Here is a 27,147-nt window from a genome sequence, read left to right on the forward strand (position 1 = left end):
ACACTTGTTATGCTCAGAGTTTGATAAGAACTTTGCATCATATCTGCCTGATAAGTAGCTACAGCCAGGAGATGGTCAGCATAATAAACGACAAAGGTCTGCTTCTGTCCAAAAGTAAAGGGAAAAAGAGCATTTCCATAGCTCACTAATTAACACTACTTGACAGATTGAGGTTTGTCTCTGTGCTTTGCTGGAAACCCTTCTATTGCAGTGCAAAGTGAGCCTTCACAATAAAATTCCTAAAAAGAAATATACACATGCAACAAGGGAACAAAGATTCCTTTTACACTATTGTGGTGACAGAAGTATCTATATTTTCATATGTATGTAAAAAACAAACTGGGTTTCTAAAACATATCAGGCAGTAAAAGGTTAATTTCTTCCTGTTTACAGTCTTTATGCAAAGCTATGCTAACAGCTTCTACACTCACTCGCTACTTTGTTAGGTACACCTGTTCAACAGGCGTGTGATTGGCTGATCAGATATTCAGCCAATCACACGGCAGCAACTCATTGCATTTAGGCAGGGAGTCACTCAAGATGATCCGCTGAAGATCGAACAGAACATCAGAATAAGGAAGAAAGGCGATTTAAGTAAATGTGGTGCTAGACTCCCTGATCTCAGTATTTCACCAACTGCTGATCTCTAGCTGGTTGCGTCAAAGGAGAATGTTCAGAGTTTTTCAGGCTAATAGGAAAGCAGCCACAATCCAAATAACAATTTGTTACCACCAAGGTAGAGCTGGGCGATATGAGATTTTTTCATATCACGATATGTTTTTTTCATTTCAGGCGATAACGATATCTATCACGATATAAGCCAAATAACTATATTTGTAAGATTTAAATGTGTCGTTGCTCACAAGTAAAATGTGAAATAATCAGCAGCTTGTTTTTATTTAAATATTTATTTCCCATAATAAGTTCAACAGGGTAGATGTACTTAAGGAACATGAGACTTTTTCAGATAAATAAAGGCAAATATTGCAAACTACACAAAAGGCAGCCGCTAAAGCGTTTAAGTTTCAAAATAGAACAAACGAAACAGACTAAATTGTCAATTCCACTTAGAAACAAAATATTAATTCTAAAAATAAATCTTAGTTTGTTTTACAGAAGATCAGACAAAACTGACTAACTTTTGTCAATATCAAATAAACTGAGAACTAAAAGGAAATTCTCAATCTCTCCTTGTTGTATAGCTGAGCTTTTCAAACAGTTTTAACAGTTACTTTAGTCTGACAAAAGCCGAATGACGAATTAGCGCTTCCAGTCAGAGACTGAGGCTACGTCCACACATACACGGGTATTTTTGAAAACGGAGATTTTCCGTTTTCGTTTTAAAAAATAATCCCGTCCACACATAAAGGCAGAAATGAAGGAAAACGCTGCTATGAACATGCCAAAGCAGCAGGTGGCGCTAGATTCCTAACCGTGCAGAAATGTTGGCCAATCAGAAGTCTAGAAGCCTCGGTGGGAAAAAGTAAACAAAGCTGCGGCATAGAAGCAGAACCCAGTCGTATGTGTGGAGGGACAGTAACTGTGTGTATATGTAAGCATTTAAACACTGCAGAGAGTAGAATTAACAGTAACAGTATTGTAGAAATTCATTTCACCGAAACAATAACGTGGCGCACAGTGTGACGCATGCACCAGTTTATTGTATTTCCAGACTTGCTTTCGGCACAATTTACAGTGCACGCTACTCTGTTTTTGTCAGACTTGAAATAGCCGAAATACCTTCACACTACGGAACTTCTATGGCTCTTCCGTTCGACAATCTCTCCGGCATTGGAACCATCATCTGTTTTCTCTTCGGTCACGCTCGGTTGATTTTTCTAGTCGGCACACTCATTTCCTCCATTACGTGCTGGCTGCTTCCCAAACAAACACACGTGCGGCTTGGCACTTGTGCTGATTGGTTCGGCTCTGCGCTACTTAATTTGGATTGGCTGACCTTTTTTTTTTTTTTTTTTTTAAAGAGGACAAGAGCGGCGAGGTCTATCGCGATAGCTTAATTTCTCTATCGAGTAAAAGTTATATCGCGATACATATCGTTATCGTTCTATCGCCCAGCTCTACACCAAGGTATGCAAAACAACATCTCTGACGCAGATTGGCCATAGCAGCAGAAGACCACACCGCTGCCACTGTCAGCTAAAAACAAAAAGAAGCTTCAGTTCACATGGGCTCACCCAAATTGGACAACAGAAGAATGGAAAAACATTCTCTAATGTGACGAGTCTCAATTTCTGCTGCAACATTTGGATGATAGGGTCAGAACTTGGTGTAAAGGCCATAAAAGCATGGGTAAAACCTGTTTTTGCATCAACAGTTCAAGCTGATCATAGTGTAATGGTTTTCTTAGCACATCTTAGCACCAACATTTAAATGCAACAGCCTATCAGACTTTTGCTGTCCATCCCTTTATGACCACCTTCATGGCCTTTATACACAAATCTTCTGATGGCTGCTGTCCTTTTATAAAGATAATCTCAGACTGGTTCCTCGAACATGACAATGAGTTCTCAAATGGTCTTTGCAGTCACAATATCTCAATGCAACAGAGCACCTTGTGGATGTGGTACAATGAGAGATTTGCATCATGGATGTGCAGCTGACAAATCTGCATCAACCGTGTGATGCCATCATGTCAACATGTACCAAAATCTCTGAGGAATGTTTCCAGCACCTTGTACCATGAAAAATTAAGGCAGTTCTAAATGGGGTCCAATCTGGTACTTGCAAGGTATACCTAATAAAATGTCTATTGAGTGCATTTGGTTTATATACACCATGCAGGAAGTCCCTAGCAGTAAGAATATTTTCTAAATGCCTCAGTAGTCATTTAATCCAGTACAGCACTGCTTGCAAACCTTTAAGTTAACACACTAATTAGAGGTGATATTACTACAAATATTAATGTTAATTTAGCTACCTCCAACTAATCGTAGTAGGATAAGACAAAAATAGCAAGCAAAACGTCCTAGTGTGTCAAGCCTGAATGAACTGGCTGCTCAACAGGATCACACTCACTAAAGTATTAATGGTGTGTTGAGGAACGAGTGAGCGAGTGGCTGCAGTATGACAAGACTGTAAATGAGACTTTTGGACTGTGAGCAGTAAGGGGGGGGGAAAGTGTGTAAGTCTGAGTGTTGACAGAGGGAGTGCAGTTGAAGGCTTGTGCATGCCCATGTGGAGGAGGTTGGGGGTTATATTTAGCAAGGTGGCCCATCAAACAGGCTGAGGTTAACCTCTCACCAGCAAACTAAGAGCAGTTAAAGACATCTCTGTGTGAATGCTCAAAAAAAGAAGAAAATACAAATGATTTAGTTTCTGCCTCACCAAAAAGCAACTTCCAGCAAGACTATCCATTTCTGTTTTTACATATGGATTAATAAATTTTTAAGGAAAAGCAGCACATATTAATGTGCACATCAAACCTGCCGAGATACGTTTCAGGGTATGTATCACTCACCTGTCTTTTGCAAGAGGCACATTTCCATTCTATCCAGAGCCTGAGACACATTTCTCTACTCTTTGGATACAATTTATCTGGCTACTGTGCTTTGCACGATGCACACCACCTGCTTTGACTCCATTTTTTATATTTTATTACTTTTGTGCTTTATATGATTTGAACGAAGTTTTTTTGTTTTTCATATATAACCAGTCACACATAGGTTGTGCCAAAGGATGATGATCTCAGAGACTTCGCATTAAATCAATATTTTTGGACTCACCCATCCAAGTCATGGTTGGACAGGAGCCTAACCCAGCTGTCACCGGGCAAAAGGTGGGCCCAGTCCGGACAGGTCACCAATCTATCCCAGGGTTAATAATTCAATGTGCTTTCTGTAATGTCGTGCCGGCACTCATAACACGGACAGACACGCACACAAAATTTCATCCGCACATGTCTCCACTCTTTGAAATCAACATCAATCCATCGTCATCATCTCAAAATGAGAGAAAAGTGAAGGGTATTTTTGACTGTTGTTTTGACTATAAATTAGAGTCAACTATGGCTTTGCACACACGCACGCTACTCTCCTCCGCTTTTTATTTCATCATGTGTGTTTTGTTGGTGAAAGACTCAGCTGTGTGTGGGGAAGGTTCGGTGAAGGGTGGAGGCGAGACAGATGAGCCGTTTTACACATTTGTACAGGTTGAACAAGCAAGCGGAGGCACAGGCGGAAATATATGTAAAAGTTAAAAAACAAAACAAAACACCATGAACGTGACTTATTGGTTATTGGCAGTCTCGCAGAGGGATCACAGAACTATTGGACTATGGAGAAGATCACCAAAACATATTGTCTGTTTTCATTTCCTTTTGTCTTCAACTAAATGAAAATAAATTACGTTTCTTTATCCATCATTACTGCTGTCAGTTTGCCAGTTGGGCACCATTTGTCTGGCTACTCTGCTTTTAGTTCTTCAGTTGCTGCTGAAAGACAGCAGCCTCTGCAGGGCCTGCAGCTCTGTTAGACTGTGCTATGAGCTAAATGCACATGTCGCTATGCTAATATGCCAACAACACTAAGGTGTTTAAGAGTATAATTCAGGTGAGAAATAAAAAACGCATTTGTCGAGTGTAACACAGCCTGCAAATATCGGGTTGTGAGTATTATTACACTCTTCTGCATTTCAGGCCATTCTCAACAAATCTCTTTGATTCTGTAGTATTTGTTTAACGAGTCAAGATATATGAAGAGGTCACCTTAATTTTAGGCTACGATTTAAAAAGAGAAAACACCAGTTAACTTACTTATAATTCAGTGCTAATTAGAACTGACAGGAATAGAAACAGATATCAACCACACTGGGCTGATTGTTCAGTCTGTCAGAGTCATATGCTTAATCAGTTCCTATTATCTGCCATGTTTTTCTGGCCTGGTCTTTTTGGCAGTCGTGCATTGTAGAGCAATGATGTCAAACTGGTAGCAGACCTGAGAAACAGGCGTGCCTTTTTTCCAAGCCTAACTCTTTGACTCAGAGATGTAAACCTGTCTTAGCGCAGCCTATACACAGAAATCTGATAAGGAATCAGTAACAAAATCAACATGGACAGAGATGTTATTATTCTTTGTGGATGCTTGGTTAAAAGTATTGGACAAAATAAAGTGCTGAGTCACACTACTGCTTGATAAAAAGTCAGGAGGCCCACCAAAGTTATTACAGTTCACCTTGAAGGAGGAACATTATTGTGTAGACAAAATTTATTGACACTGTATTCTGTGGTTGAGCTCAGCCTTGCAGAGTCATTCTTCCCCTAGAAACTGTAAAAGTGTCAAGATTTTACAGCAATCTTTAAATAGTTCATAAAGTATTTCATTGTAGGGCATGGAGGACTTTATAAGGCACCAAGACAGGGCGACACCTGAGACCTGATAAGAGAGAGGGTTGAAAAACAACAATTAAAAAAAAAACCAAACAAACCAGCCAACTTGTTTATAATACAATCTGACTGTTGATTCAATACATGTAGATTTAATATTCCAGTGGCCAATGAAATTAAAGCTTTATCTAAATTTACTTTAAAGTAATTCACCACAGAGGCTCATCTGCCTCCATCTCACCGTATACCTTATATCAGCGGTCCCCAACCCCCGGGCCCCCTGGGTCGTTTGGTACTGGGCCGCGAGAGTTGAGGCTTGGGCGTTTATGGTTTTCAGGGTTTTTAAATCGCAATTTCTTTAATCATTCTTATTAGAGCAGGGCGATATGACCAAGAATATTTATCACGATATACATTTGAAAATTTGCGATAACGATATAATTGACACTAGACAAAATACTTTACAACTCCACAACTTTATTAGTGCATAAAACCCCATCAATGTATTTTCACTTAAACAAGCAGCTGTTTTTTTATCTGCATTAAAGTTATATAAAAATTTTACAGTACAAATGCAAATTCCTTGCTGACAGTTTAACCAAAAGGCATTTCCAGTGGAAACTGGCCGACATATCCTCAGCATAACCATGTATAATATCCACAAAGCTTAAAAAGAGGCTATACACACACACACAATACGGTAATATTATGTTGAAGCACAGTACGTATCACTCCGCGGAGCTCCTGCCTAATATAGGCGTAATGCTCCGACAATCCATCAAGCAGTCCGGGTTCGTAGCTTAGCAAAGTCGTACTAAAACATTTGACAGATTTTCGAGCGCTGTGTACGACATAAAATCGTTTCGAGGTCAGTAAACACAACCAGAATTCATACATAAGGCGCACGGGATTATAAGGAGCACTGTCGATTTTCAGAAAAATCAAAGGATTGATTTTAAGTGTGCCGTATTTTCCAAACAACACGGTAATAACGACGGCCCCCTAGCATGCTCTACCAAAAATAGTGCTTTGTTGTGTATCTGACGGACAAAAGCTAAACCAGTTCCACACCACTGAAGTTGCAGCATTTTTACAAACCAGTTCTGGTTCATCCGTTTCATTCAATGAACCACTTTTGCTCTTCTCATTCTGCGTCGCCGCCATGTGCGTATGTAAACAAAGGCACTGCGCATGTGCGTTTTACCCATAGTCTATCGCGATATTTCATTTTCTTATCGTTGCCCAAAATTACACCGGTATTACCGTGAACGGTATGATATAGCCCAGCCCTAATTCTTATCGTTAACTAAGTTTTCCCGGGTCTTTTCCCCCTTATAATGAATAAATCTTGCAACTTATTTACAGCTGGGCTCGTCAGGCACTCTTTTTGGCTGCAGTGGTTGTTATTATATTTACATGCTTCCATCTCCCATTTCTGCTCTGTGAAAGCTCGTACTTTTCCACTCTCCTTTTTCTCCCTCCCTCGCTCACAGACACATAACGGGTATGGCGGTCCATTCTCCCTGCAGCACGGACTACACTGCCCATGAGACTACATTTTCCACCAGCATGGAAACCAAAAATAGAGAGGGCATAGCCTTGTGAGACAGGAAAATGTTGCCGTGTAATCCATTCATTTCAAAAAGTAACTGTATTTTGAATACCACCTTTTTAAACGGTAACTGTAACGGAATACAGTTACTCATATTTTGTATTTTAAACAGGAAACGGCGGTACATGTACTCCGTTACTCCCCAACACTGCTCACTACCTTTCCCTTCTATCACAAATCAAGGTAAAGCTTAAAAACACGCTCGAAATGAAAACAAACCCAAACACAAATTATTTTGACCTTGCTTGAGCGCTATCATCAAGTCTTCATACACCTGAATGAGAGAAGTGAACGAGTACCTGAATTTGAAACACGAGTCGATTTTACCACATGTCTTCTGAAGATATCAAAAGCGCTGATATAAAACCTCAGAAGCTGAGGTAGAGGGGCCATCCCCAGCGAGTGAGTCATGATGAGACATGGTGTAATTTAACAGTCCATCCTTAAACCAGCAGCTCAGAGGGACAAACAACCACTCTTCAGCTTGTTGATATGAATAATCCCATAATTGAAACAATCTGGTTGAAATTGCAGAGGGGGTCTACGGTTGAGAAGCCAATAACAGAGTCAACGGGAATCAAAAACACTTATTCTTGAAAAGTACAGTTATTGTCATGGGGAAGGCTGCAATGCACATAAACAGTCATTTAAGCAGGGTGGAGGTTACACGTGTGGAAGGACACATTTAGAGATAAACATTTGCAGTTATGTTTCTGGTTAAAGAAGGTGTGTGTGTGTGTACGTGTATGCGTGCACATGTGTGACCTTTACATAGGCCCTCTAATTATCTGCTGCACAGTTTGAAGTGAGCGAGCGCACTGTTGGTCTATTTACAACATGATGAGGCCCTGACAGCGTGGAAGGGCTTTTGATCACATTAGCTGCCTTTATTTGTTTGAAGTTGGCAAAGTGATGCGGAGCGTGAATTTACAAAACAAGACTTCAATCTAACGCTGACCAACGGGGTAGATTTCATATGCAAACTGAATGAAAATGCAAAGCGGAGGCCAACAGCTTGTGCTCTGTGTGACGATGCAAAACTGCATGGACAGACTACCCCTGAAGGCAACGATCAGCGCACCAACCGAATTGTGAGCCTAACAAACCTGCTTCTGACTGAGCGTAAGAAGGGAAGCGTATCAGCTTCTGTTCGTCATTGATCATTTAAAAGTGCTCCAATGTGAAAAGATCTTTGAGAGAACAGTGGGGAAAAATAAGCCCTTAGCTGACAGCAGGTTTATGACAATGACTTGATCTGTGGCTATAAACAAAAACACTGACACTGCAGTAAAGTGTGCAAGGCCACAACACCTGCTCAGTGTGCATACTGTGAGTTTCCCTTATGCCTCTCAAAGCACCTGAAATCAATGTTTTTTACATTTACAATAGATCACGACTTAAAGGCAAAGGCTTTGTTCTCATCAGCTCATCAAGCGCTCACAGCAAGAATTAGAAATGCTAAGCATTTAAGAAAAATTCTGGTTCCACAAAGTGACACAATGACTGCTTTTGTTATGACAGTGTTGCATTTCGCAAGTTTTTAGAAAAAAACAAAGCATTAAAACACAAAAAAGAACAGTAAATGCACTGAGGACTAAAAGCTAGTGGAGAAGATAATGTGGAAATGACACACTGTCTATTACCAGAGGAAGAACAAGAGCAAAGACTTCAAAGGGGAATCCCCCTGCAAAAGAAATAGGGCAGTAGAACCACAACGGTCAAATATGTGGAAAATCTGATGGTTGTACATGAAATGAGAAAAGTTTTGGGTCACAGGACCTTCATGAACTCCCCTGCTGTGGGTAAATCAACAAGCAAGAAGTGGAGTGCAGAAATAATTAGATGCAAGGAAGGAAATACATTTTCTGTCAGACACAGGGAAGGGAAAGATTGCATAAGTGAGCTATTGTTTTTCAGTACAGTCTGCAATGCAGATCACATTCAACTAGAGACAAAAGCTAACTGTGTTTACCAATATTTACTGTAGTACCAAAAGAGGTCAACTTGCAGTCATTGCATTTTAGCAAAAAAAGCCCAAAAACTTTTATACGTTAAAAGAAAAAAAAAATACTAGGGTGAGCTGGAGCAACACACAAGAAATTTGAATGATTATGTTTCTGCAACTGAAGGAAAGAAAGAAAATAAGCAGAGCGAACCGTGACTCAAAATGGCATCAGGAGAAGACATGAATGCAGAGAGGGAAAAGGAGAAAGGAAATCACACTGGAACAACAGAAAGACAGTTTAGAAAAGGAAGTTTAAACTGTAACAAGCCACGAGCCAGACAAACACTAATACGCACTCGCGCACACACTAACACACACCGTGGCACATGCACGCAACTTTCAAAGGTCTGGTCAGGCTCCAGATGTTCCCTGAGAGCTCTGCAGCTCAACATCGGGTCCATTTAGCTGCTATTCTAGACCCATTTATTATGCTAAAGATGTTCTGATTTAGATTCACGTCTGAGCACTTCCTGGGCAAACGTCATCTGCCAGCAGAGCTCATTTGATATGATCAAAAGCACCATTACAGCTGTTAAAGGAGGCTATTGGTAAGATATATTTTCTTGCCGTTTTAAAGGTGAAGAAAAAAAACTGTCATACATCTTCTCATGAGCCTGCATGGGCAGCGACTTCTTGAGGGCTCATTTCAGAAAGGAAATTACAGAATCCATCTGTAGATGAAGATCATGCGGCATGATAAAAAGCCCCAAAGTGTCTAGTGTTCTGTCAATGGCTGCAAAAGAATGGCCTCATCTTGGAAAGCCACAGGGCCGCCAAGTCCTTAAAGTACTCAGAAGAAGATAATTTCATCATCTGTAATTTCTAATTGATCGTGAGATATGATTAAACACGGCTACTAAAAATACTGTTTCCACTGCTGTTCAGCATTAACGTGCAAACCTCAGCTCTGAAGTCTGTAAATCACTGAAACCACTTAAGTGGACAAAGCAGCTGGTGAATTATTCTGTAACCTTAATGAAGTGATTAAATTTAAAGAAACTGAAGTAGAAATTGGACACACCCCTGTCTCGAGGATGTGTGGCTCTAACAAGAAAACATTTACAGGCATTTTTCCACTAATTTCAAATATTAAATAGACTTGATGATTAATAGGGGTCGGAATCAGAGAGTAACTCATAATACAACACTATCACAATGTGTTATCCATCCAAGTGGCTACCACAGACTAAAGTCTAACCAACTTGAACAGCCTTTGCCGTTTGTGGACACAGGTCTTTACCCCTTGGAAGCCTACTTGGAGTAACCTTTGAAGCTTGCACCAGAAGTTTGCACCAGAAGTTAGCGAGGGTGGTCTCTGCCCATGCAGCTACCCTTGGAAATACATGGAAACTGTTCTTATGGCCATCGTACGACATTTCATATATATATACTCAGATGTCAAACCTCGTCATTAAGGGTACAGGCGAGGTCGTCAGATATTGCTTTTATGAGTGGAAGAGGTAAATTTCAGCCTCTGACCTCTGACATCAGTGAACATCACCGATATGGCTGTACCGATAGTAGTCTGACATGAACCAAACAAATTAGGCTCAATCGACTGAAAATAAAGACATGCGAAGACCACACTTCTACATTTACGGTCAAGCTTTGCATGAACAGCACATGATGCTGTAATACTACGAAGCATTAAACCAATATGTCCTTCCCACGGTTGACATCTTTTGGGATTGATTTGACATCCCAGCAGTGAATAAGTGCACACAGCAGAGATATTTCTTCAGTTTTTGTTTTGTTGTGGACAACAGAGACCAGACTAGACATCTGGCCCCAGATTAGACCAGTGTGTTTAAGACAGACTTAAGACTCCGGTGGCCTGGAACACTGAAGGGTTCCAGACTCAACCAATTAAGGCTGCTAAACTTTAACTCCGTGCATACTTCACTTACTGCATGAACCCATGAACTGCAAACAGTGTACATGAACATGTAAAGTCTATAAAGGAGAGGGAGAGCGAGAGAGAGCTAAACTCCAAGGACATCAATCTGATAAGTCTTCAAAACTAGAAGCGTCAAGTATTCATTTTATTAGGTTTCCATCAATAAAAGCTCAACGAGAAACTAATTTGCAATTTACCTGAGTGTGAGAAACAGTTAGATAAACTCATACTGCTAGAAAGGTCGTTGCACGTCTAAATTATGAGCAGGAAAGAGTGGAGGAGTGCATGAAAAAAAGAACTGCTGTAAATTGTACTGTCTGGAGATTTACAAGAGGTAATATCCATCATCTGAGTGTATACTGAGTTGTCCCAAGATCCTTTATCAGGTGCATAACTTCAGATCAGAGTGTACTGTCCTGTCTGACTGAAATATTCCTGCCTCCAGCTGGGATAATTGCTCAGGTCACTTGCCAAATCCAGCCATTGACTTTGATGACTGGAGGAAAACATGACACAAAGAACTGCTGCCTGACGATCAAAGCCATGAGAGCTCCTCTCTTCCCCTTCCTTTGTGACTTCTTAAAGACAAACTCACAGTGAATCACACAAATAAGCATGCTGATCACTCTGAGGTGGTGACTTATCCAACATTATCCAGCTGCAGACTGAGCAGCCGCTCGAATATTAAGATGGTGATCAGTCAGTAGCTGACTTCATGAATTTTTACTTACTCAGGCGTAATCTGAGACCAAGCCAGCTCCTTGGTGGCGATTTGTGCAGAACTGAATTCATGGTCCACTTGTTTGGCACCATCTAAACATACAATCCTTCTCGAAATCCTCTCCCGCACCAACTCCAGCTCCTCGCAGGTCCGTCTGTCGGTGTGGAAGGCTCAGCGCTGATCAGCCAGAAAAATGTTTAATTAGCACATTTTCATTTTCCTCTCATTCCCACGGTCGACCTCCTCTAAAACGCAGTGCGCTCACACTGGAGGATCTGCTCGGCGGCGAGCACAATGCTGTTCATATCACGGCGAATGCGCGGAAAAGAGTGGCAAAAAGCATCCCTCGGTGCACACGAACTAAAGTTAACGCTGGTCTAACGACTAGTGAAGCACGGCTGCAGGTTGGACTGTGCTCTAAATGACCTGTTGCTGTGTGCACGCGTGAAAGGAAAAAAAAAAATCCTCCCAGCGTTCACCGAGCAACGTCTGTTGGTGAAGCTCGATCGGTGCAGGAGTGGGATTACGAGGAAAAACCGTCCCCTGGTCTTTAAAGCTGCAGCTCAGTGGATGGATTTTCTTCTTAACGAAACTTTACACAACGCTCGGGTGAAGTTGGATTGTCCGCAGTCTCCTCCGGCCGCCTTCTCTGTTCAGACACCGGTTCTCGTCCATTCATTCATGGAACCTGGATCCACAAAGACCCAGTGCAGTTTCTCTCTCTCTCAAGTGGCGCAACGCCACCGCTGCTGCTGGAGGCGCCAGAGACACACATGCAGTCAACAGCAGCACAGAGCAGAGGTTCATTCACGCTTTCAGTAAACTTGTCACATGTAAACAGTGAACACGAAACAGCATCAGGTGTTGGCTCCACCTTGAAAACGGCAGGTGACGAGAAAGGAGAGCGGAAATCCCTGGGACATCCCAACCCAACAAAGGCTACACCTTTCTATAGTGGGCCCTCCAGTTAATGTTGTGCCTGCGAAACCTTCTGTTTTTTATCAGAGGCGTTTCCAGTTTTGGGTGTTTTTTTTAATAGGGGTGCGCCTAAAACAAAGCAGCACTGGGTGGTGGGGCAAAGGAAATGAAGTAAAGTCGGTGTAGACAACACTGGGCAAGGTTTTCTGACTCATACGCAGCCTTGTGTCCTTATACAGATGGTATTAATTTAAAAAAAAAAAAAAGGTGGTGCATAAGACCTCAGACAACTTTATGTATTAAAACCGTTTTACAAAACTATAAAACAAGTAGCCTATTAAATAAAAGCCACAGTAATAGTTTAGCATTAAAATGTACTCAAATAAGCTAAAGTAACTGAGGTAAAAGTAATTGTTTTGGAGCACATGTACGTTACATCACTATTGGTTTATTAATGTGTATAGCGAATTAATGTTGCAACTAGAAACTATTTTATTTACTTATATACTTAAATGTAGCTTTATTTATATTAAGCCAGCATCAGTAGTACCAGAGCTTTAAAATACATGATGTGAACTACAAAGTACATTATTTCCAATAAGAATGCTGTGGAATAGAAGCGGAAGGTAATAGAGAACTGCTTAATGTACAAGTACATTAAAACAGTACTTCTGTAAAGTATTACATCACATTTTGCTCACTGGTTCTATCTATGCTCTCTTCCAATGGCAGTGGGCGTTGCAGGATTAACTGTCCTTGCCTCACTATACTCTCATGCAGTAACAGTGGTGGTGAGTTGGGGCACCAGGTCAGTTAGCGTTAATTTTAGTGCTCCCTGGGACATAAACACTGCTTCTATGGAATCACCAGTTAAATAGATGATAGAGAAACTTTTAAAAAGTCTGCTGATTGCAGCAGTGAATATTTTTCTATTAATATCAATACAGATATCGAGTGACATGATGAAGACTATTAAATGTACCAAAACTAAGTAGACATCAAGTATTCATGCTAGCTACTGTGAAAATCAATGTAATCAAACAGTCTAAAGAATCTGTAATTGCATGCATGTTTACATTGAATGTGAACAACACTGTCTCTACATTGTTGTTGTTGTTGCAGGAAGAAGATGAACATCACATAAAGAGTGAGGCACGGATTTTTTTGTGAGGAAAAATACAGCAACGAAAACAGGATTTGTGCACAGCTTTGCCTTTTGGCAGGTGTCCTCGATACTTTTCTGGTTGATGTTCCAAGTTTTAACCAGATCAAGAACCTCACCAACTCTGCCAAACCCACCATAGGAACCAAAAAAAACCCAGCTCACATGTCCCATTAAAACAAAAACTAAAATTTTTATACTTAACTGGACTGCCAAATGTTTTCCCTTTAAAAGTAATGAGGTGGTGTGCAAAATGTAGACAATATCGGGAAAATATGACAATTTCAATTACTCAAAGGTCAGGCTGATGTAATAATAGCCTGTGATACGTTTCTATTTGATTTTTGATTGAAATTGAAATTTTGGAGGATTTCGTTTTTGGGGGACGGGGCACCAAAGAGGAAAGACATCAGTAGTGATCTTATAGAAACGTTGCTGCCATCAAACCTGAGACGAGTTATAAACTCATTTCCAAATAATTTTTAGCTCATCATTATTCACAAGTGAAAAATATTCAAGACAGTTGACAATCACAGCAAACTCACCACAGTGTCAGAACATACAATGCTCGGAGAAACTGTATAAATCCCAAGCGCTACATCTCAGACTCTTTGGGCCTTTATCAGCATGTTAAATGTTAATGTTCATGACAACAGAATTAGAAAAAGACTGAATGAGTATGGCTAGTTCGGGAGGGTTACCAAAACAAGCCATACTGCCATGTTCTTTAAAGAGAATATGGCAGGACAGCTTAAGTTTGAAAAATTACATCTGAACAAACCACAAGATTCTGGAGCAGCGTCCTCACTTTGGACATATTTGACCAAAGTGGAGATGTTTGGACACAATGCACTGCACCAACCAAACACAGCACATTTGCACCTCATAACAACTGTCAAGCTCGATGGTGGCCTGATGATTTGGGCTTGTTTTGCAGCCACATGACATGGGCACCTTGCAGTCACTTTGAGTCAACCATGAGCTCGTCTGTGTACCAAAGTATTCTAGAGTTAAATATGAGACCATCTGCTTGCCAGCTAAAGCTTGGCCAAAATTGGTAATGCAAGAGGATAACGATCCCAAGCATAGCACCAAAACTACATCTGAAAAAGAAAAAGTCAAGGTGTAGCAATGGCAAAGTCAAAGTTCAACATGATTAAGATACTGTGGTGGGACCTTAAGAGAGCTGTTCATAAACAAATACCCGCAAACCTCAGGGAACTGAGGCAACATTGTAAAGACTGGGCCAAAATTTCTCCACAATGCTGTGAGAGAGGGATAAAGTCATACAGAAAACAAATACTTCAATTACTGCTAATGAATCATGGGTACACTTAGTTTTTTCACACACCAGTTCTGCATTTTGGCTTTTGCAAATAAAAAAAAATGGCATAATTATTAACATATTTAAACTTTTGATAGAACAAGTTGATTTTTATTACGTCCTGATATGCAAAACCTTAGAACTGAAAAAGGGGATTGCATCTATGTTATCTTAAATCACATTTCTGGTTTATTTGTTTTTTGAGATGAGTGGCATGTGCACTACTGATGAGACTTTTCATGCATTTAAATGTACTCTGAACTGAAATATATCCCACCAGTTTCATGTAGACTGCCTAGTGGCACATCTACAGTGGGCTCTGGGTTGCATGAGGTCTAGAGGAAAACATCTGACGTGACAAAGCCGAAACAATGACTCTGCCAAAATGTAGCTGTGCTGCGTTTGTGCGCTCCCACCCTCAAATAAAGAGGCGGGCAACAGTGAACAAAGACGAGCGAGGGGGCAGAAAGGGGATGTTAAAACAGCCCACTTAACAAATGAGCAATTCTCCACTGCGTGACCGGTTGTTTACGGCCGAGTCCTTACAGTCCTTCCACCGAGATAAGATAAAGGTCAGCCTTCGTGCAGCAGCATCTCGGTCCAGCGATCTTCTTCCTTAATCTTAATTTGCATCGTAAATTCATTACGAAACATTATAGTTTAACAGAATTACAATCTTATTACAGGCTAGAGTTCTGCTGTTCAAAACAAAGTGGCTGCTGCCCCCTTGAGGGGAAAAAGCCAAACATCTAGAAACAACAAGCTCTTTATTTTCATCCCACACAGGTCAACATAAGGAACTGTAAACAAAACCTCTTGAATGGCCTTAAGTAACAAATGCAAAAGAGGGCAATAAAAATGGAGACACTTCTGTAAAGGCTTTGATTGGTGTACAAACAACACGGGCATTGTCCTTGTTGGGTTTTCTTTGCAACTTCAACTGAGCTCACGTGAAAGACGTCTTCATAACTGCATCCTGTCCTCTTCTTTATTTTTTTGTTGAATGGAAGGGAAAACAACACGGAAAGCGCCGGCGGTGGATACTTTATAACAAAACAGCTGCCAACATGGAAAACTACTTGTCTGGATCAGGCAAAATACTGCACACAGTGATAAATTAAATTGCTATTAAACCATTTGAACTCTACATGGATATATGATTATGATATTTAAATATCAAAGCAGCTGTAACAACCACCATTCACAATGCTCTAAATAGCTGGTGAAGGTAAGAACCACATAGTCTGGAAACAAACTTGCTTCAAGTTTATTATCTGGCAGGCATTTAAGATTTGGAATGTCATCCACAAAAAACAAAAAAAAGAAGAAAAAGAACCATCAAACGAAAGCTTTGACTATAACGTGTCGTGTTATTTTACTGTCCATGTGAGAGAAAACACCTAAGCGCCTTCACAGCATCAAACAAACATACAGTTTCAGGTTCCAAGATATGGCAAGGGCTCTCAAAAAAAGAACTCCAGTAAGGTCAGAGTATGAACCTTAAAACAAAAGTAAGAAGTGTCCCACCTCAACCTCAGTTCTGTACATTCAAAGGCCAGCGCTGACTGATGGGGAAATGTAAAGGGCAATAAAATGCTGCAGAAATGTCACTGCATCTCCACTTGACTGGGCCTCATCATTCCCTTGAAGACTCGCAGCTTTCCTGCTCCAGTGAGATCAAAACTGTAGTCTGTAGTAACACAGGGCATCTCCCCATCAATGCCCGGCTGAAATAGAAACAAAGACACTACACGTCACAATAGAACAGTAATGTCATCTTTAGATATAGTTATACACAACTGAGAACTTTGGAACTCTGAATGTAAATAAATGTAAATAAAAACAGAATGCAACTGATTTTATTCACAACAAATCAAAGACAAACATATCAAATGTTTAAACTGATACATTTTACTATTTGATGAAAAACTGTTTTTTAAATCTGATTTTTAAATTTATTGGCAGCAACAGATCTCAAAAGAAACTGGGACGGATGAACAAAAGTTTGGAAAAGTAAGTAACACTAAAAAGAAACAGCTGCAGCAAAACTGTAAAGACGTAAAACATCTCATCATCTACATGCCTGTGATAGTCGGACCCTCAGGAAGCAGTGCATTAAATAAAAAAGGAAGACATAATTCTGTCAAGGAAATCACTACGTGGGCTTGGACACTTCTAGGAATCACTGTATGTGAACACAGTTCACTGTGCCATCCAGGTTAAAGCTCCATTATGCAAAGAAGAAGCCATATGTGGACGTGATCGATCAATGTCACCATCTTCTCTCATTTAAAATGGACTAATGGAAAAGTGCGTCAGATGAACCAAATTTTGGCTTTTTTGGAGGGGGGAAAACATGAATGCCAAGTCCTCAGGTACCACCTGGGTTGTTATTAGTGCTCCCTTAAAGAGCCTTCATCTCTAATGCTATAGAGGTGCACTTGTGCCTAGAGATGAAACAGCCTGCACATCTGGAAAGGCAACACCAGTGCTGCAAGGTCCATACAGGTTTTAGAGCAACACATGAGCCCTTTCAGATGGTATCATTTTAAGGTGGGGGGGCCTGCATGTTCCAACAACACAATGCTTATTAACTGCATCTATTATAACAACATGCTTTAAAGTAGAACAGTCTGAAGTGACTTTTCAGCAACTGAAAACATTTTTGATAACATGAAAACAAAATGAAAAACATGAAAAAGGATCTAACCTGTGTTGTGAAGATACAGGAAGGCATTGAAATTGCTCCCAAGAGGAGACAGTTGACTTTACGAAGAACTGACGGATCTACAGGTGTCAGCAGGAAGTACAGACCCCGTGCCATGTCAATACCTCGGAGGAGCCCTGGAAGACAGTATCAAGTAAATATAACGACATATAACGACTCTTTAATTCTCAAATTGTCAAATGGATTTGGGTGCCCTGGTCTATTACATCTAATAAATGTGTTTCTTTATTCCCGATCTTAAGAATTGAATCTGAAAAACCAGTTTATTGTGGCAGTAACAATAACTTGAGCTTTTTAAAAAAAAAAGATATCAGCAACATACATTTTTAACTTGATAAAAATGTTTCAGTCAATGAGGAAGTAAAGCCAAAGTCAACACAATAACTCAGAAAGGACACTTACCAAATCCCACACATGGGCAGATGGGTGCCTGGGAAAGAAAGACTGGACCTCCCTTGCTTGCTACTTTTTCTGCCAGGCAGCAGAGTCCTACCAGACTACCACTGGAAGCATGAAACATGTGCGAGGGCACCACGTCGCAGTGGGTAACACCTAACGCAATCGCTGTGTGTGGAACCTGTGGGTTTAGCAAGAAAATTGTTAGGTGGTTGCTTAATAAATATAAAAACATCTTTAAAAACAACAGTTTGCAGTTTAAGGAGGTTTAAACCAAAACTGGAGCATAGACAGCCATTTCTCCCTGATTTAAATGTCATGAATTGTATTCATATATGTATAGACTGTGATCAGAGAGTCATGTGCTTCTTGTGTACCTGGTATGGTGTGAGGCTGTGCAGAGGTCTGACTGGTCCAGGGTCCGGACACTGCAGCTGACTCAGATAGGCCAGGAGAGACAGATTTCTCTGCTCATCACTACGCTGGTGTTTCCTGTCAAATGCAGCGATATGAGATGTAGCCAAGAGTCTGGAATAATGTTTTTACACCAGTATATTAATAATGGTGGTGCAGTGGTGTACTTACGCTGTTCCTTGACTCCCAACTCCTTGAAACTCTGCTTGTATACTAATGTGACTGTAGATTCTTGGGGGGCTGTGGCTTTCTGTAAACTCATCCAGAGCGGTCTGGGCGGGTGGGTGAGTCTGAAAGCCATCTGCCGTTCTCAGAAAGTCTGGAGTGAGGGCGGGGCACTGATTGACACCACTGTGACTGAGCTGGACAACATGGGAAACTGGGAAGAAGCGGATCATGTCAACCAGCAGCTTGAATCCAAATCCTGTGAACAGACACACATTTAGAAATTTTTTTTATTATTAGAGTATTTAAATTCTCCTACATTGTTTCACTGATGTCACAGAAGGCAGCTCACACTGACCTTTGACCCAGCCCATGGTGTTGATAATAATCGGAGCCTCTCTGGTCTGGGATCTTCTGCACCATAAGGATTTAAGAGATTCCATATATCGATCCAGGTCTGAGTTGCATGATGACTGACCGTAGTAGATCATGTGGTCTGGAGTCTGCTGATGTGTGAAAGGAGGACCTGCAAAGCAGATCATTATACGTCTTTTAACCCACTCTTACTAATCAAGTAGGAGTCAGAAATGAAGAAAACACTATAGAGGCTGGTTCTGCTGGAGGTTTCTTCCTGTTAAAAGGGAGTTTTCCTTCCCATTGTCGCCAAAGTGCCTGCTCATAGGGGATCATATGATTGTTGGGTTTTTCGCTGTATGTATTATTGTAGGGTCTACCTTACAATATAAAGCGCCTTGAGGCGACTGTTTATTTGGCACTATGTAAATAAAACTGAATTGAATTGAACTATAGAGGCATAATTCTACACAAAACCCACCATAAAATAACAATTTTGACATCACATTTTGAATCACACATGATTCTCACATGTCTCTTCTTTCTTGAGCTCTCAGCGAAGGCGGTCGCACTTTCTCCTCTCCTCCTCACCCTTATCTTCCCTGCTTCGCCTCTATGTCCTTGTCTTGTCTTGTGTGAATTTACTTTCCCTGGAACAGTCTCTCACTGTCGTTCTCTAAACCTAAAAGAGAATTATGGATTTGATCAACTGGTCTCTGAGTGCTATTGACACCCTTAACGAGAAGTCGGGGCTCGGGAGAGCCTGAGTGCCCTGGAGGGACTTTCCCTGCCGGTTACACGATGGACGGGTGGAGAACTGGAGGACCGTGTGCCTGGCGGGACTGTCGATCGAGGACGCTGAAGATATCTACCTATTCGGAACCATGATAACAGGGTTCATGCTGATCGGCGTTGGCTTAGCCCTGGTTTATCAGAGAAATAAGAAAGCGGAACCGGCTGTTCAAACCCCCACAAGGCTGCCCGCTGGATTCGAAGCGACGGGACGAGGTGCGACCTCTCACAACGAACGTAATATGGTCAACACCTTGGAGACGCTTACAGCTGCTGTGAAGGCTCAAAACAACACCATTGAGCGTATGAGGGGAAACATCAGAGAGAGGCCTGCTCAAAATGAGACCCTTGAGCGACAGTTGGAAAACATCGCGGAACGGATCACTGCAGTTGTGAGGTCTCAGAATCAAAAGACTGACAACACCACGGAACAGAAGTTTGATACCATCATGGGGAGGCTCGCAGCTCTTCAACGGGAGATCGAGAGACCAGCCTCGGAGTGCTAGAATTCGAGCTGCTCACAAAGGAGAAATCAACAATATTCAACATTTGGACACCACGGCCCCAGCTGCAGGCCCAAGGCTGGAGCCCACCAAAACAACTCCCTGATAACGACTGTGTGATGACTATTCTTCCCGCCCCATGAAGGACACCTGGATTGGCTGGAGGACTGTTTACTTAGCCTGATAGGCCGAAGGACACTGTCTCAGCTAAACTATGGACACGCACACACACACACTTACACTGATAAGCACTCACTCATCCCCCTCCCTTTCCAACGCCTTCGATGCTTGTGCCCTACCGGGGATGATAGCAGTCAACTGGACCAGCACAGATGCTGCAGGACCGGATGCGCTGTCTACGCCGGCTCTCTTTTACCCTTTACCCGCCCCTGTTGCTTGTCTCGTGTTTCTATGGTGTATTGATAGTCATGTGCTTTTGTGCTGAGGTGTTTTTTCTTTTATCAAACTGTTCTCCCACTAGGAGCTCAGTCTGAGTGGAGTTTTTTTTTCTCCTCCTCTTACCTTATGTAGTGTATTTTCGTTGTTTTTTCCTATCAGCCTACCTTCTGACATGTCTGCCCAATGTGATGTTTGTGTAAAGTTGGTCAGAAGGTTCCTTTGTGAGTGCGCATGCGCTATTAGCGTGCTGCCTGCTGTAACCCCTAATTTCCCTCGGGATGAATAAAGTATTCTGATTCTGATTACATAGGTTTAAAAGAAGCTGAAAGGCTAACACTTTTACTCCTAGACACAGGTGGACTGGCTGTGTCAGTTTCCAATCTTTAATCTAAGGTAAGCAAGGAATGGCTCTTCCAACACATTGTTGTTAATAATTTAGCCCCAGTTGTAAAGATGTAAAGATTTTGAACATATAATGAGGATTGAAACATACCTAAAAGGGGTTCTCTGACAGTGAGGAGAGACAGGCAACCAGCAGGGGTGAATTCTGTTTGACCGAGGTCACCTTCCAAATAGTCGACACTAGCAGTGCTGAAGGAAAACAAAACATATCGTTATTCTCCACTTTAAATGACCCACAGAGATGTTTGTAGGCTGTAAAGACCCTTGTGTAAATGTGAACCAAAGCAAACTAAACATTACAATAAAGAGAGAGGACCAGAGCAGGACCAATGACATAGTGAACAGGACATTATAAAAACTGTAGTTAGTGAGAAACTTACTAATTCAGCAAGGTGTTAATGAGCACGCGAATAAATGTTGACTTTCCAACATTCTTGGTCCCGCACACCAGGATAACAGGACAGCCATCTATGTCTCCTGTCAATGAAAAACATGTCAGGTTTTCATGAAAGCAACCAAAGTGAGCATTTTGTTTTGGTATGTTCTTATCACATAAACGTCTGTGGTTCGATTCAGTTACAGAACAATTCTGCAGGACTCCTACTAAGAGTGAAGAGCAAAACTTACACTGACTATTATATTCTGTTTTTCTGCTGATCACTGTTAAACCAACACAATAACTGTGACTGGTAATTCTCAGCAACTGACCAACTTACTGTTAAAGCCCTCAGAGTGTGAAACACTTTCTACTGAAGTCAGTTAAGTTACATTTGGTATCTGTTAAGTTCTTATATAAACTCTTTTAGGAACACTGATAACTAAACCTCCTTGTTTGAACTAGTAAATGTAGCGGTTCTTACAGAGTGCTTTTCTATCCTGAGCACTAAAAGCGCTTTGCACAACTTCACCCAGTCGCACACGCACTTTCTTCTACACTGTTTCCTATCGAACATTCACACACATAAATGATTATGATACAATGAACTTTATTCAGTACTGTTCTGTGTGTGTGTAAGGGTTACAAAATAAATAAATTTAGCCTTGTAGCATAAAAGTGACTCCTGTATAATTTGGCACATCTAAAAGTGGGTTACCTTTGCACACACTGACTAATGTGTTGAGAGCATGTCTGTAGCTCTTCGACATTTTCAGCCCTTCAATGTAGCTGTCGAGAGGAATCATATCCAAACCGTTGAGTGGAGTGTCAAGAACAGCTGACATGAGTTCAGTCTACAAACAAGCAGGAGAAGCTTTTCAGATTCTGCATGTAAATTATGTTGAAATTTGTCTGCTTTGCTGACTAAATCTAAGTGTGAACATATCTGCCACCTTACCATCGGGAGGTTGAACAATTCGCTGAGATCTGGAAAGCTGGAAAGAAACCGTGTCATAGGCGTCTCGATGGGCTCCAGCAGGATGATGGATGAATTTGTCGTTATGCTTTTTAACAGCTTCTTTCGTGATGCTGTTAAAAATGCATATTCACAGCAATTAAAAGTCAGAAAAACACGTTCTAATACTATATATTCAGCATTTAACTGATAGAGCTATATCAGTGTCTGTGTTTTATGATACATATGCCTTTATTAAAACTTCCTTTCACAGAAAATAACGCAGAAAAAGATGCTCAGATTAAATCAGAATCATCACAGTTTCTGTTTAAAATCATATGTGTACATGTCACAATTGTTACAATTTATTTACAGTTTAGTCGCCATGTTTTTATACACCACTTTGCATTTAATCATTAGTTATTATTAATCTATGGCTCTCTCCCATAGCATGTCTTTTATACAGTCTTCTTCCCCTATTAACCAACCGGTCATGGCAGATGGCTGCCCCTCGCTGAGCCTGATTCTGCTTGTTTCTTCTTCTTAAAGAGGAGTTTTCTTTTCCACTGTCACCAAGTGCTTGCTCATAGGGAGGGTTATCTGCTTGTTAAGGATTTCTCTCTTTTATTGTAGGGGCTTTACCTTGCAATATAAAGGGCCTTGAGGTGACTGTTGTTGTGTTATGGGGTTATATAACGTTATAGCTGCACAAACTACAGTTTTACTGTTTTCACACATCTTCATCACTAGTTTGTCTCATATTTATGACTCAAACAATAAGCACTCAAGAGTAAACATCCTCTTTCAGTGTGAGTGTGCACAGAAACTGAAGCAGAAAGCCTGGGCTAATGGAGAAAGTTGATGACCACTTTTTTAGAAATGCTTCACAAGACATCCTTTAGTTAATTTTCTATTGTTTACATTTCACTTAAGACAGTCTGCGAACATGCATTGCAGTGCAACAGGTGGGGTAAAGAAATTATAATTATTATCATATAATTATTAGCTTAAAAAATCCAGACTTTGCAAAGAGAAATAAGGTCCAGCTAAGTAGAATTCACAGTATTTTTGCCTATATAATATGAACTCTAACCAATCAGACTTCCTAGTGCTATATTTTAACTTCAAACATAAAAGAAAAAGTGTGCTGCTCACCTTGTGGAAGATAATTTTGGAGGATGTGTGATGCCTCGTTTCTACTTTCCAACGCTCTGATGCTTTCTAATCCTCTTATACTCAGTGGACAATGTGATGCTGGGGAGAAAAGCGAATATGACTGCTGACCCTCTTCGATGGTAAATCCCATAACTTCTACACGACCATAAAGACAGGTCAGAAGGCACTTCCCGCGGAAACACAGCGTCTGCAGGTAAGACATGTTTAATCACAGAAATTAAATGACATCAGATTAAACATCTACATGTCCAACTAAAAATCAACTGACGCATACCTGATCCTTCTGCATGACAAGTACTGTGCGGTTCTCTCGATCGTCTCTCTGCGCACAGTGATGCAGAGCCTCTCCCTCCAATCTACCTCTCCGGACATCCTCAGTGTTATCTGAGGTCTCCATACCATTCCCATGCACTGACTGGGAATACTCCTTCCAGTCCTGTGAGTCATCTGAGTCATTGTCCATGGTAAACACTGAGCTTCCATTAGCCTGAGCATGTGTCTTCTTAATTCCAGACTCAGAAGAGCTATTCTTGTGGTTAGAGACAGACTTCACTTTATTTTTCAGCCTCTTGACAGATGTTTTTTTCCTTACAGACTCCTGGTGCTCCTTCACCATGCTGATCACCACAGGGCTAGAGTTTACATTAGAGAAACTGACGGGAGGTCTGCACCGTTTTCCCTTCGCATCTTTCCACTTGTGAGATTTATGTTTTACCTCTGTGTGTTTGTTCACTTTCATGATTGTCAGCAGTCAATTAGGTAAAAGAAAAATGAAAAGGTGAACCTGCAAAGAAAAGGATGCACTTCATCAACTTAAGAATAAAGAATGGAAACAAAGCATTTACACTCAAGCAATTATTAGTTTAGTTCTGTGGAACCCATCTAGTTTACTTAAAGAGCAACTTTATTTCATGGCATTTAACCTTTGCACAGAGATTTTTATTGTAATAATATGATAATTATTATAATAATCTTCAGTTATTTTTAATAAGTGTTCATCTATCCCGATGCCTGGTTATTTGTGCATTGAAACTGTTGCAGTCAAGTTCCCTCTATGGTGTTAAACATCAGTATTAGCTTCCATCTTCCATCACAGGTAGCAGACAGTTTATGCTTAAGCTGACTTGTCTGCTTATATCTTATTGAGTTCAGTTAAATCCACAAAGAGCAGCAAATGTCAGAGGAGCAGTGGTGCAGGTCAGCTGATCACAACACACGCAGAGGAGCTGGTGAGTGAAAGGAGAATGGTGGCTAAGCTGCCATCCCTGCTGGACAACATCTCCCACGCTATTCAGGAGACTCACAGCACTGAGCAGCTCCTTCAGTGGTAGGCTGCGGCTCCCACATGATAAAGGTTATCTTATCTTAAACAAATCTACTCAAGCTCACAACACATGTTTTTGCATTTGTTATTCCTAAGGGACATTTTTTCCCCAATGTTGTAGGCGATATTAGGGTTTGTTTGTTTGTTTGTTTTTTTACATTTAATCTAACTTGAGTATTTTTCACCTCTTGGAGTCACTTTATAAGACTCTTAGAGTCTTTATAAGACAGTAAGACTGTTTTTATTATGTTTATTTTAATTTAAAAATGACAAGGCATAGAAATTTACATCAACACTCCATCATTTAAGATTAAGTCATGCAGGCTCAGTTTCATATGCAGGTTTACAGCATTTATTCCATAGACCAGAAAATCATACTAAACAAACATTGAAGGCCACTTACAAAAACCCACATGCAGGCTCAAAAAGCCCATGAACACAGCTGCACTACTTCAGGTTACTCTTTGTTTACGTTATTCTTTTAAAATTGTGTTTACAGTTTCAGCTGCTGTAACACAGGAACTACTCCACGTTTGTGATGAATACAGTACATCTTCTCTTAGATTAAATAATCCTGTTTATAGTCTTGTTTTAACATATCCGTTAGCCAGAGCTAGCTTTCTTTTCCAGCCACAGCTCAATATAAATGAAAACTAAAGCCAAATATGTCGGTTTTCCACAATCTCTCAAAATGTGAACAGAGCAATGAATAAAATCACCTTCACGCAGTATGACAAGAATGCAACCTCAATTTTAAACTTGGGTTGAAGTTATCAAGACCAACTTCACCTAACACCGCCTCAAAAACTAGCATTAGCTGCTAGCTAACGTTGTTGCTTCCCGAGAAAACACTGCTTTAAAACAGATGGCACAAAGCTGTAGTTATAATCCCTGTGCCTTGGCTGCGAACATGCACAAGTAATGTTTATAATTATCTTAAGAGACACTAAAGAGCTGGTCACTTGTTATTGCAACGGTGCTAACAGGCTAATACTTACACGTGTGAGCCGCAGATAGACGCTGAGTCCGGATGGTCAACTATGACTTTACCCGAAGTGTTATTATCTGCTAAAAGAAGCGTCTAACAACTTAATTAACTTTTTTAGTTTTTTCCCCCCCCAATACGTCGATAATATTACATACAAATGGAGCTACGAGTAAGAATATGGTTAGTCTCAGATTGTGATTAATCTAATCGTTAATATTTTAACATTGTACGATATAAAACATTCCCGGAGTGCGGTCGCATAAACAGCGTCACATCCTGTTTCACTTCGCACTTTTTAGGGGCCTACAAGAAACGAAAACAAGGTGCACGAAGCTAGGTTTTTTCTGTTTTATCACTCTGGCTCATGTGACGCCCGGATCGTGTGCAGGTTACAGAGAGGCCCGTCGTGTTTAATCGTATTTTTAATCGAAAAGTCAAACGCGAACTGAAGCTGTCTGTTGGACAGCGCGCTAAGGGAGCGTCTTCAAAGAGATGTGCTAGGAACTGCAAAGTGGGTGAGAGTTTGCAATTATTTCACGAATGCTTTTTCGAATATGAACACTGAAAATGCACTAGGGTATGTTTAGACTTTATTTTAAAGGCAGCTCAATAAATGTTGTAAATATAAGGACAATAATTTAAATCTAATAATTATTTAATTTGTCCATCTAATATTAAGAGCGATGCTCAGTACATACTTTAAAGTACAGGGTGGGCCATTTATATGGATACACCGTAATAACATGGGAATGGTTGGTGATATTAAAGTCCTGTTTGTGGCACATTAGTATATGTGAGGGGGCAAACTCCTCAAGATGGGTGGTGACCATGATGGCCATTTAGAAGTCGGCCATCTTGGATACAACTTTTGTTTTTTTCAATAGGAAGAGGGCCATGTGACACATCAAACTTATCCGGTTGTTCAGTCTGACGTCACTAGCCGTGTCTGGGTCTAAACTCCGCTGCAGGTCCATATATCAAACGATCACTGTGGCATTACTGAGAGTTGAAAAACTGTCTAAAGTCTTTCATCTTTAATAAAATGATCAGCGTTCTGCTCTACCAGGTGTAACAATTGAGTTTAACATCCAGGCATCCATGAAAACGGAATTTATGACATTTAACGGAGTTAGAAGTTAGCAGGAAGTTAGCTCGCTAGCTTCTATCTAAATACAATATAGCATGTCCTGACTGC

General features: G+C 40.7%; 3 protein-coding genes across 7 annotated transcripts in view; 1 reads left to right on the forward strand and 2 right to left on the reverse strand.

The window, feature by feature from the left end:
- The window catches only part of plekhg5b (pleckstrin homology domain containing, family G (with RhoGef domain) member 5b), a gene marked incomplete at its 3' end in the record, with an annotated part of 81,168 nt that extends 68,659 nt beyond the window's left edge, over positions 1-12,509 (reverse strand). The window contains exon 1 of one of the 2 annotated variants that reach the window (XM_082519074.1): positions 11,587-12,508. In XM_082519074.1, the coding sequence (XP_082375200.1) occupies positions 11,587-11,668 (82 nt within the window). In that variant the 5' untranslated portion in view covers positions 11,669-12,508. Of the gene's footprint in view, positions 1-11,586 lie in introns of both variants that reach the window. The other variant, XM_082519077.1, reaches the window with a different exon arrangement.
- A 3,221-nt stretch (positions 12,510-15,730) lies between these two features.
- nol9 (nucleolar protein 9) overlaps positions 15,731-27,147 on the reverse strand; it is an 11,711-nt gene continuing 294 nt past the window's right edge. Inside the window, exons 1-13 of one of the 3 annotated variants that reach the window (XM_082518141.1) lie at positions 25,963-26,200; positions 23,915-24,424; positions 23,620-23,827; positions 22,468-22,598; positions 22,228-22,363; positions 21,514-21,610; positions 21,225-21,322; positions 19,042-19,209; positions 18,690-18,942; positions 18,482-18,596; positions 18,111-18,285; positions 17,691-17,824; positions 15,731-16,707 (exon numbers count right to left, since the gene is read on the reverse strand). In XM_082518141.1, the coding sequence (XP_082374267.1) occupies positions 16,588-16,707; positions 17,691-17,824; positions 18,111-18,285; positions 18,482-18,596; positions 18,690-18,942; positions 19,042-19,209; positions 21,225-21,322; positions 21,514-21,610; positions 22,228-22,363; positions 22,468-22,598; positions 23,620-23,827; positions 23,915-24,379 (2,100 nt within the window). In that variant the 5' untranslated portion in view covers positions 24,380-24,424; positions 25,963-26,200 and the 3' untranslated portion in view covers positions 15,731-16,587. Of the gene's footprint in view, positions 16,708-17,690; positions 17,825-18,110; positions 18,286-18,481; positions 18,597-18,689; positions 18,943-19,041; positions 19,210-21,224; positions 21,323-21,513; positions 21,611-22,227; positions 22,364-22,467; positions 22,599-23,619; positions 23,828-23,914; positions 24,425-25,683; positions 25,939-25,962; positions 26,201-27,147 lie in introns of those variants that run through there. The other 2 variants (XM_082518143.1, XM_082518142.1) reach the window with 2 other exon arrangements.
- Positions 26,351-27,147, forward strand: part of zbtb48 (zinc finger and BTB domain containing 48) — a 10,652-nt gene continuing 9,855 nt past the window's right edge. The window contains exon 1 of one of the 2 annotated variants that reach the window (XM_082518139.1): positions 26,351-26,463. The gene's annotated coding sequence lies outside the window, so the exon portion shown is untranslated. Of the gene's footprint in view, positions 26,468-27,147 lie in introns of both variants that reach the window. The other variant, XM_082518138.1, reaches the window with a different exon arrangement.

Source organism: Aulonocara stuartgranti (assembly GCF_965226115.1).
Source record: "Aulonocara stuartgranti genome assembly, chromosome: 20".
Taxonomy (NCBI): Eukaryota; Metazoa; Chordata; class Actinopteri; order Cichliformes; family Cichlidae; genus Aulonocara; species Aulonocara stuartgranti.